This window comes from Anguilla rostrata, chromosome 9, assembly GCF_018555375.3.
Source record: "Anguilla rostrata isolate EN2019 chromosome 9, ASM1855537v3, whole genome shotgun sequence".
Lineage (NCBI taxonomy): Eukaryota > Metazoa > Chordata > Actinopteri > Anguilliformes > Anguillidae > Anguilla > Anguilla rostrata.
In genome coordinates this window covers 51,938,707-51,948,706 of record NC_057941.1, presented here as the reverse complement: position 1 = coordinate 51,948,706, position 10,000 = coordinate 51,938,707, and the positions used below count along the sequence as shown (strand labels likewise).

General features: G+C 51.8%; 1 protein-coding gene across 11 annotated transcripts in view; it reads right to left on the bottom strand.

Annotated features, from left to right (window-relative positions):
- The window catches only part of LOC135264125 (roundabout homolog 2-like), a 168,346-nt gene that overhangs the window by 19,397 nt on the left and 138,949 nt on the right, over positions 1-10,000 (bottom strand). For all 11 annotated transcript variants that reach the window (XM_064352798.1, XM_064352799.1, XM_064352800.1 and 8 more), the window contains 7 exons: positions 9,943-10,000; positions 8,152-8,357; positions 6,956-7,037; positions 5,875-6,040; positions 5,168-5,334; positions 1,756-1,877; positions 105-336 (listed from right to left, as the gene is read on the bottom strand). The exon at positions 9,943-10,000 is cut by the window's right edge and continues 114 nt beyond it. In XM_064352798.1, the coding sequence (XP_064208868.1) occupies positions 105-336; positions 1,756-1,877; positions 5,168-5,334; positions 5,875-6,040; positions 6,956-7,037; positions 8,152-8,357; positions 9,943-10,000 (1,033 nt within the window). The remainder of the gene's footprint in view (positions 1-104; positions 337-1,755; positions 1,878-5,167; positions 5,335-5,874; positions 6,041-6,955; positions 7,038-8,151; positions 8,358-9,942) is intronic.

The window sequence follows — 10,000 nt, the reverse complement described above, 5'->3', positions numbered from 1 at the left end:
GTGTGTGTGTGTGTGTGTGTGTGTGGTGTGTGTGTGCGTGTGTGTGTGTGTGTGTGTGTGTGTGTGTGCGTGTGCATGTGCGTGTGTGTGTGTGTGTTTATTACCGTCCTCTGTGGTGCGTGCAGTCAGGGACTCGCTGTCCACTCCCTGGAATTCGTTGAAATAGGGGCGGGCCTTGATCTCGTAGACCACGCCCTTCTTGAGGCCCGACAGCACCAGGCTGCGCTCCGACGGGACCCTCAGGTCCTCGGACTGCCACGCCCCCGGGGAGGGCAGCCCCGAAGTCTGCCGGTACAGCACCCTGTACCCCTGGATGAACTGGGACTGGTGATCCACCTGGAGGGGGGGGGGGGAGGAGGGAGAGAGGGGGGAGGGGGGGGGAGAGGGGGGAGAGGAGGGGGAGAGGGGAAGGAGAGGAGAGAGAGAAGGAGAGAAGGAGGGCAGAGGAAGAACAGAGGAGAGAGAAGAGAGAGAGGAGAGCAGGAGGAAAAGGAGTGAGGGAAGAGAGAGAGGGGGGCCAGAGAGGTAGGGGAGAGAAAAGAGTAGAGGAGATGTGACTCTCTACTCTACAGATGAGAACATCCCCCCGCCCCACCATGAGGCAGTTATATCTGACAATCATTTTAGCACCTGGACTGACATATCACACCTCCCCCCCACCCCCACCCCAGCCCAACACACCAGAGACGCAGGACACACACACTGCAGCAAGAGGAAGCGCATGCAGGAACGCACGTACTGCAACACAACACAGGCCTCCTGCACTCTAGAGCCCAGTCAGGAGTGCCCCAGGGACCCCCATGGGCCCAATAGCACAAAGGCTAACACCGTACCATCGCTGAGGAGTTCTGCACAAACTAAAGTGCAAAAGGAGGGCCACAAACCCGGTCCATTATCACAGAGAGAGGGGGACTGCGATCAAGGTCAGTCCATTATCACAGAGAGAGGGGGACTGCGAACAAGGCCATTTCCATTATCAGAGAGAGAGAGGGGACTGAGAATTTGACCAGTCCGTCATCACAGACAGAGAGAGGGGGTAGGCTGACAAACACCAAGCCGGGGGCCGATGGGGGCCATCGTCCTGTCGAACAGCGGCCCTATTTTCCCGGAGAGAGGAGTGATATGGGCGCGGTGCGATGGGGGAGGGGGCAGACGGCTCGCAGTAACAGGCAGTTATCGGCAGAGCAGGGCGCGAGCCAGGCCTTTAACAGGCACATGAAACACCTGCTCTTCCGCGTCGCAGACGGCCGTCGCCAGCACGCTGGCCTCCCTCCATGTTTTAGCTTAGCTTGGCGTTTCGCTAAGAGACCGTCCCCACAATTCTGGATCCCGCGAGTTGGACAGACCCTCGCGTGTTTTCGGAAACACACTTTCACAGCTTACGTTAGCCTTGCCACTGGCATTCGAAAACACTGGCACGGAAAGGACGAGCAGTTCTAGAGTTCTATCACAAAAGCAAGGCTCTAGAACTGAATAAAAAAGCGAGGTTCTAGAACTGAATTACGCAGCAAGGTTCAACAAGTGTTTAACAAAGACAGACTCCAGGACACTCCAAGGTCTTTTAAAAGAGTCTGATTTCCAGTAGTGCTTTCTTTTTCATAGTTTTTTTTTTGAGATGGCTGTATCAAAAGGCTTTTGTTGCAGGTCACAAGGCAAAATAAATCTCCACATTTTTTTTCCTCCCCTTCTGTCAGAATATGAACATCTGCCTGAAAATGGCAGGAAGTGGTGCCGACCAATCACGACGTGACTCACCGTCCATGTGACCTGAATGCTGGTGGGGCTGAGGACCACGGGGTTGTGCAGGCGAACGATGACCTCACTCAGCTCCTTCTGCACGTGGCGGTGGTCCACACCTGGAGCGGGGGGGCTGATGTCTGCGGGGGGGGGGAGAGATAGAGAGGGAGGAGGGGAAGACAAAGAGAGAGAGAGAGGGAGAGAGAGAGGGGAGGGAAAGATAGTTAACCTCATCCTAAACAACAGTTAACATAAACGTCTAAATTTCCTATTCATTCACCAGACAAACAGCTCCCCCAATACACCAGAAAGAGCGAGGGAGAGAATGAGTGACGGAGACAGAGAGAAAGAAAGAGGAAGAGGGATAAGAGAGAGAGAAAGAGAGATGAGACAGGATGGCTGGCCTCTCGGTGGTACACATAAGTCAGTACACTGCATCCGGATGAGGTATGAAAAGGATGAGTGAGTGAGGAGAAGAGAAGAGGAGAGGGAAAGAGAGAGGAGAGAGAGAGGGAGGAAGAGAGAGAGAGAGAAGAGAGAGAGGAGGAGAAAGAGAGAGAGAGAGAGAGAGAGAGAGAGAGGGAGGAAGAGAGAGCGAGAGAGAGAAAGAGAGAGAGAGAGAGAGAGAGAGGAAGAAGAGAGAGGAGGAAGAGAGAGCGAGAGAGAGAAAGAGAGAGAGAGAGAGAGAGAGAGAGAGAGAGAGAGAGAGAGAGAGAGTGCTCTCAGCAGGAGGATCACAGCCTGGCCATTAACCAGACCAATCATCACTCCCCTTTCAGCACATCCCCCCCCCAGCCTAAACACAACACCAGAGCCTGAGCCCGACTGCCTCCAGACTCAGATCACTTAAACGCGCCGGGGGGGGGGGAGGGGGGGCGGGGGCGATCTGAACGCACCCCCACCCCCCACAATCAGCACAGCGGAGCACCCACCTGTGTTCAGCCCCCCCCCCCAAAAAAACACGCCTGTTTAAACCGACTCTCGGTTCACCCAACACCGACCCCCCTAATTTACCACGGTTTCGCACACCCCAGCTGTGCCGCATCCCAAAACCTAGAACCCTCACTCTCACACTCTCAAACCCATTTTCCACTCGAAGCGCTGAAATTCTCGCTCGCCCTCTTGGCCCTGCTGCAGCTCTTAACTTCAAATTGGAAGTTTATGCGCTGAGTCTTGCTGTCTTGCAGTTATATTGATGGCTTGGAACTGGGCTCCGCTTGCTGCCTGAACCTTTTTACGTACACACCTGGCACTTAACTCCACGCTGTGGGTGAGAGTGTTTACCAGACCTGGGTCAAATACTGTATTTGCTTCAGATTCAAATACTTTTCTGTGCTCTACTGATCTTGTCTGGTGTAGTATTGGAACCAATGAAATACTCTCAAAAAAGTGCAAACCTTCTGGTCATATTGGCAGGCTCCAGGCAAGATCAACAGAGCACAGAAAAGTATTCGAATCCAAAGCAAAAAACGTATTTGACCCAGGTCTGGAATTTACTAATTCAGAGCGAGTTACGCAGTAACGGCAAATGAAGCCAGTCTAAATATGTGTGCAACGCACTTCCGTGAGTCACTGTGGCGATGCGGGGAATGCCTGGATGTGACTGTTACAGTCGCGTACAGTATGAGTCTGAGACAGCGCTCTGCCTGGAGTTCACTCACACCGGCTGAAATCAACACAATGTATCGCATACCTTCTCAGAACTGCTGTGCATCGCTCCCGGGGAGGGGGTGGGGGGGGGGTTGGGGGCGGGGCGAACGGAGAGGGCGGGGATGAGCGAGCAAATTTCACACTCCATTTCCTAAAAGGGCACTCGCACAGGCTTTCTGCTGCGAGGCCTTCTTCTTCTTCTTCTTCTTCCGCGATCTTACGATCTTAACGCTCGGCGGAGGACTCCCGCTATAACCGCGACGCGCTTATAAACGCACCGACGCTCTCGTCCCGACCGCTTCTCCAGAAGAAATGCGGGGATAAATTTATTAAATTATTCACTGCGCGTAATCTTTCAGAAAATGGAATGACTGGAAGCAATGAAGAATAAATAGGAGAGTACACACTGCACAAGTCTGGAGTGAAACCTTAATAGCACACGCTTAACTGCCGTACAACGGATATCCACCGAATTATCGTGTGAAATACCCGGTGGACACCGGTAAAATTCCTGCAGATTACTGGCAGCTTCAATAAAATTAGACACAATTTTCAATACAAATTAGATACAGTCCTGAAGGGCTGGTGTGTGTGCAGGTTCTTGTTTCTGCCGATTTCCTTGGCTAAATGAGCTAATTGGCTGTACGCACCAACACTGGTTCACTCGTAGATTAGATGACAGTAAAACATTGCATATAGGGACACAGGGACAGGGTCTGGTTGTCATATTCATGCGCTTATCGAGAAATGTAGCCAACATGTGAGATGGTGTAAATGTTAGGGCTACTTAAGTAATTAAGGCTAGAAGCTAGCATGGAAACCAGAAACAGACACGGTCCTCGTTGCTCATCTCTGAGGTACGGATTGGGGGTGTCTTTGGGACAGCTAGGCTGTATGGTTTTGGGGGTGGGGTTGGGACAGCTAGGCTGTATGGTTTTGGGGGTGGGGTTGGGACAGGTAGGCTGTATGGTTTGGAGGTACCTTTGGGACAGCTAGGGTGTACGGTTTCGGAGTTCCTTTGGGACTGGTAGGGTGTAAGGTTTGGAGGTACCTTTGGGACAGGTAGGGTGTAAGGTTTGGAGGTACCTTTGGGACAGGTAGGGTGTAAGGTTTGGAGGTACCTTTGGGACAGGTAGGGTGTGCGGTTTGGGGGTGGGGTTGGGACAGCTAGGCTGTATGGTTTTGGGGGTGCCTTTGGGACAGCTGGGCTGTATGGTTTTGGGGTTGCCTTTGGGACAGCTAGGCTGTATGGTTTTGGGGGTGCCTTTGGGACAGCTAGGCTGTATGGTTTTGGGGGTGGGGTTGGGACAGCTAGGCTGTATGGGTTTGGGGGGTGCCTTGGGACAGCTAGGCTGTATGGGTTTGGGGGTGGGGTTGGACAGCTAGGCTGTATGGTTTTGGGGGTGGGGTTGGGACAGCTAGGCTGTATGGTTTTGGGGGTGGGGTTGGGACAGGTAGGCTGTATGGTTTTGGGGGTGTCTTTGGGACAGCAAGGCTGTATGGTTTTGGGGGTGTCTTTGGGACAGCTAGGCTGTATGGTTTTGGGGGTGTCTTTGGGACAGGTAGGCTGTATGGTTTTGGGGGTGTCTTTGGGACAGCTAGGCTGTATGGTTTTGGGGGTGCCTTTGGGACAGCTAGGCTGTATGGTTTTGGGGGTGGGGTTGGGACAGCTAGGCTGTGTGGTTTTGGGGGTGTCTTTGGGACAGCTAGGCTTTATGGTTTTGGGGGTGCCTTTGGGACAGGTAGGGTGCAGGGTTTGGGGGTGTCTTTGGGACGGTACCTTGCGTGCGGACGGGCTCGGACATGGCGCTGGGGTCTCCGAGCCCCTGGGCGTTGACGGCGCGCACGATGAACAGGTAGATGGTGTTCGGGCGGAGCCCCGTGACGGTGTAGCGCGTGTCCTTCACGCGGTCCGCCACCGTCTGCCAGCTGTTACTCACCAGCTGACTGCAGGGGGAGGAGTCAGGAGGAGGGGCAGAGCATCAGTCAATCAAGCAAACCAATTAAGCAACCAGCCAATTAAATCAACTAACATACCAACCAAGCAATTAAACCAACCAACCAATAAAACAGCCAACCAATTAAGTCAATCAATCAACCAATTACATCACTCAATCAATAAATCAACCAACAAGTTACATCAATTAACCAATAAACCACCAACAAAATAAATCAAACAACTAATAAATCAAGCAAACAATTAAACTGACCAATCAAACCAATCAAACAACAAAGAATTAAAATCTACCAATCAAACACAAACTCACCAAATCAACTAACCAATCAATCAATTAAAGCAACCAAACAACCAGCACACCAACTAACTAGCTAATAAATGAACCACCTTTGCTTGCTGCACCATGCGTTCTACAGACTGTAAGCTAACATCAACAAATGTTTGTGGTTTTTCTGCTAACATCAGTTACTAATGTTCCCCACTGTTGACAGTCTGGTGGATTGGCTTGCCGCGTCCCGATTGGTGCAAACCTGAACGCCTCGATGACGTAGGCGGACACGGGCGAGCCTCCCTCGGGCCCTGGTTGCCAGGACAACGAGATGCTGCTCTTGGTGACGTCGGTGACCTGCAGGTCCGAGGGGGGCCCGGGGAGGTTCTCAGAGTCCTGGGCAGTGGAGTCCGTCACCTCGGCCGTTTCTGACCGGGGGAACCGGGAGAACCGGGGGAACCGTGGTACAAGTGAGGGAGAGAGATAGACACAAAATATTTACAGATCAGAAAAATGTATTTCCACAAATTACCCCCAGTTAAAAACAATTTAATTTGCCCATCTAAGGAGGAAAAATGCGCAATACTATGAGGAGAAGGACCAACAGCCCCAATTACAGTACTGTTCACTTCAGCCTGTCATAACCTGAGGGACAGTGAGTGACCACCCACCCCATATAAACATGTACATATTTATTGATTTACATTTGACGTTGCTGTTATTTTCATTATTATTATTATATGTTTTCAAATCAAAATTTTTATACGAATGCTTTGGCAATAATTACATTTGTATTTCATGCCAATAAAGCAACTTGAATTTGAATTTGACAGAGAGAGGGAGTGCGAGAGGAGAGACGAAGTGAGAGGAGAGAGAGAGAGGGAGGGAGTGAGAGAGACGAAGAGAAACACAAAGAGAAAGAGAGACAGAGAGCGAGAGACAAAAGAGAGGAACAGATCTTAGTTATGCAATTGCTTTGTCTGTCTGTTGTTGTCATCTCAAACCTCAGCTTTGGCAAAGCACCGCCATGTTATGCCAATAAAACACCATATGACTCACAACAAAATATTGGTTTAAAAAAGAAAAAACAGGCGTTTGTTTCCCTTCTCTTCACAAATACAGCTTGGTAAGTTCACCGCGGCAACTGCTGTGTCCCACCAATCTGTGTCGGCAGAGAAACCACGACCGCACTCTCTTATTTGTAAGTTACATGCAAAGACAAGAGCTGACTGAACACAGATCAGTGCATTAGTTAGAGAGAGACCCTGTGTGGTGGGGGTGGGGGGGAGGTTGTCATGGTGATAGAAATGGGGTTGTCGAGGGTTGGGAGGTTGGGGGGGTACCTCGCACTTCCAGGTAGGCGTTCCACGACGTCTCCCCACTGGAGCTGGATGCCACACAGGTGTACATCCCAGAGTCAGAGAGCTGGGAATCAAAGAGGCAATCAATCAATCAATCAATCACTCAACCAAATCAATCTATCAATCAATCAACCAAACCAATCAAGTAAAAACAAATCTACAAAAACAATCAACCAAACAACCAACTAACCAACCAAACAACCAACCAAATTTTAAAATCAATCAACCAAATCAATCAATTAATTAATCAATGAAAACCAGATATCACAGTCACAATCACAGTCACAGTCACAGTCCCCCCCCTGCCCCCCTCCCCCCAGTCCCAGTCCCTGGCCCAGTCAGAGTCACCTCCCAAGGTCAGTGTGGATCGGGGTGCAGTGTGTGCCTGTAAAGTGCAGTACACTGAAAATGCATTAACCTCCACTGGGCCATGCGGCTTTCACAGCTTAGAGAGAGAGAGAGAGAGAGAGAGAGAGAGAGAGAGAGAGGTGAGAAAAGGGGGGGTGTGGGGGGGGGGGGCAGGGACAAAAACAGCGAGTCCCCTCTGGATGTGCTGACTCTCATTAAATGAAATAATAAATTCCGCCCTCTGTTTACTGTTTGGACTGTGCCCCCCCCCCCCCCATGCCCATGATGGGGGGGTAATTGGTTCAGCGCTGGGTGGCAGCTGGTCTGGCTCTCTCTGGAAGCGTGCTGACGCTGTGTGTTGGCGTTGCAGCCCTGTGGCTCCTCTCAGTCTATTAAATAACATGTCAGAAGTCCCCCACTTTGTCAGCCATAATGGTTTTATCCCAGAGAGAGAGAGAGAGGAGGATGGAGGGTACCGCAGGGACTGTGTGGGTGTGTGTGTGCGCGCACGTGTGTGTTGTGTGTGGAGAGAGAGAGAGAGAGTAAGAGAGAGACTTGGTGTTTTCTGTGACTGCATATATTTACATTTTAACCCGTTAAGGTGTGAGTGATTACAACATTCTTAGCTGAACATTCTAAATGCTGATGTCACAATCACTACTGGTGACCGAAAGCAGAGGCATTCTAGCTGAGAATGCTGGAAAAACATTCCAAAAAAACACTACTGTACTCAAAGGGTTAAGAAAGGGCAGAGCTTGCAGGACTGAAAGGAGGGATAAGCAGGTGAGATCAGAGGGGCAGTGGGGGGGCGGGGGGGTGTGCAGTCTCACCCGGGTCCCGTGGATCTGCAGGCTGCCCGGCTCCAGCAGGGTGAGCCGGGGGTCCGTGCCCAGCAGGCTCACCCCGTCCTTCAGCCAGGTGATGGTGGGCGGGGGCTCCCCCGACGCCTGGCACTTCAGCACCGCCACGCCCTCCACCCCCGCCGTCTGATTGGCCGGGCCCTGCCGAATGATGGGCGGGGGCCGGTGCGTCAGGGCTGGGGAAAGAGGGGTGGTGGGAGGTCACACAGAAGTCAGCATGTGATTGGTTGGGATTTTTTTCATTTCATTTTGGGCCTTGGTGTCCAGGTGATGGGAAACAGTTGACGTGAGGGACAGGAAGTACACGGTTATTGGTATCCAGTGCATAACGGCTTATTTTAATTGTTTTGGGTGTTGTCTGAAAATGTCTGAAATATAGTTTAATATCTAAAATCTAAAATCCGTCCCTATGGATACGGCTAAAACCTAGTCAGATGGTGGACTCCCACCTTCCGTCTGTGTTCCTTGCTTAACTACAGGAGGTCTTCCTTAGTAACAGCACGTTCCTGTTGATTCCAAATGTCCAATGAAAACTGTATACTAACTTGTTAATGAGTTTTCAGGAGTTCCCCCTATTGGAACATTTTTTTCCTGACAGACGAATGGGCATAACTTAATAATGCTGAGTGGCCCATCCCGTTAAGGTACTGTTCTGGTGCATGAATGGACCCCACGGTCTGTGCGGACTGCAGTGCGATGACATCACACGACATCACATTCGTATGCTTGTCTGCGCTCTCGTGATTGGACAGCGGCGGTTGGATGGCGCTTCCCTCGACCAGGAAGAACAGCGGCAGCGACCCTGGGCAGGGGATTGTGGGTAATAGACCGGGAGCAGGTGCTTGGTGACAGCGGGGTGAAAGAGACGTCCGGCGGGGCGATGAAATCGCGGCGGTGTGAACCGCTGCCCTGTCACGTCACGGACGAGGACTGAGATCTGAGCAGGCACGTCCGGCCCTTATATAAGCGCTGCACGGAGCGGCGCGTCTCTCTATTGGTCGAACAGCTCGAGGGGGCGGGGCCCGTCTCGGTGTCCGAGGATGCTGTGCGTGACAGGGCTCGGAGATGTGTGTCTTTAATTAGCAGGTGTGGCTTAACGATGTCACACCCCAGGGCCATAATTAGCGGCTTTCTCTTCGGCGAATATCAACACGTTCACACTTCACATCCGGGCTCCTCTCTCACCCCCGAGAGGGGTGCAGCTACCACGATTTAATGAGAACAAAAAAGCAAAAAGAAATTACACAACCATTCAGAGCCATCTGAGTGCATCTTGATAGTTAGTTCAGACTTTGCAGTTTTCCCTGGCCTTAAATACCCTGCACATGCACCTCCACTGAAAATGATGTTGTTTGTTTCAGTGGAAGCCCATGTGCAGCTACATAATAATGAATGTGAATGCGGACATGCTTTAAATATTGAGGAATTAGGGATGAGGCTGCAGGTGGGAGTGATGGGCGTGGCTACAGTGATGAGATGGGGAGTGAGGATGCAGGTGGAGATGAGGATGGGGCGTGCTAGGTAAGATGGGCGATGGGCGGTAGTGAGTGGGATGTACCAGTGGGCGTGCGCATGAGATGCATGCTAGGCGCTCTCTCACCGTCGGTGACCCCCAGCTGGGCCCTGTGTGGTTGTAGTGAGGTGGTGCATGGCTGCAGCTGAGTCGGGGGGTGATGGGCGCGGTTAGGGTGAGATGGCAGATGACGGGCGTGGCTGTGAGCGTGGTGAGGGGTGTGATGGTGCAGAGGCAGCGCTCCTCACCGTCGGTGACCTCCAGCTGGGCGCGGGCCTGGATGCTGCCGGCCACCGTCAGGGCCTG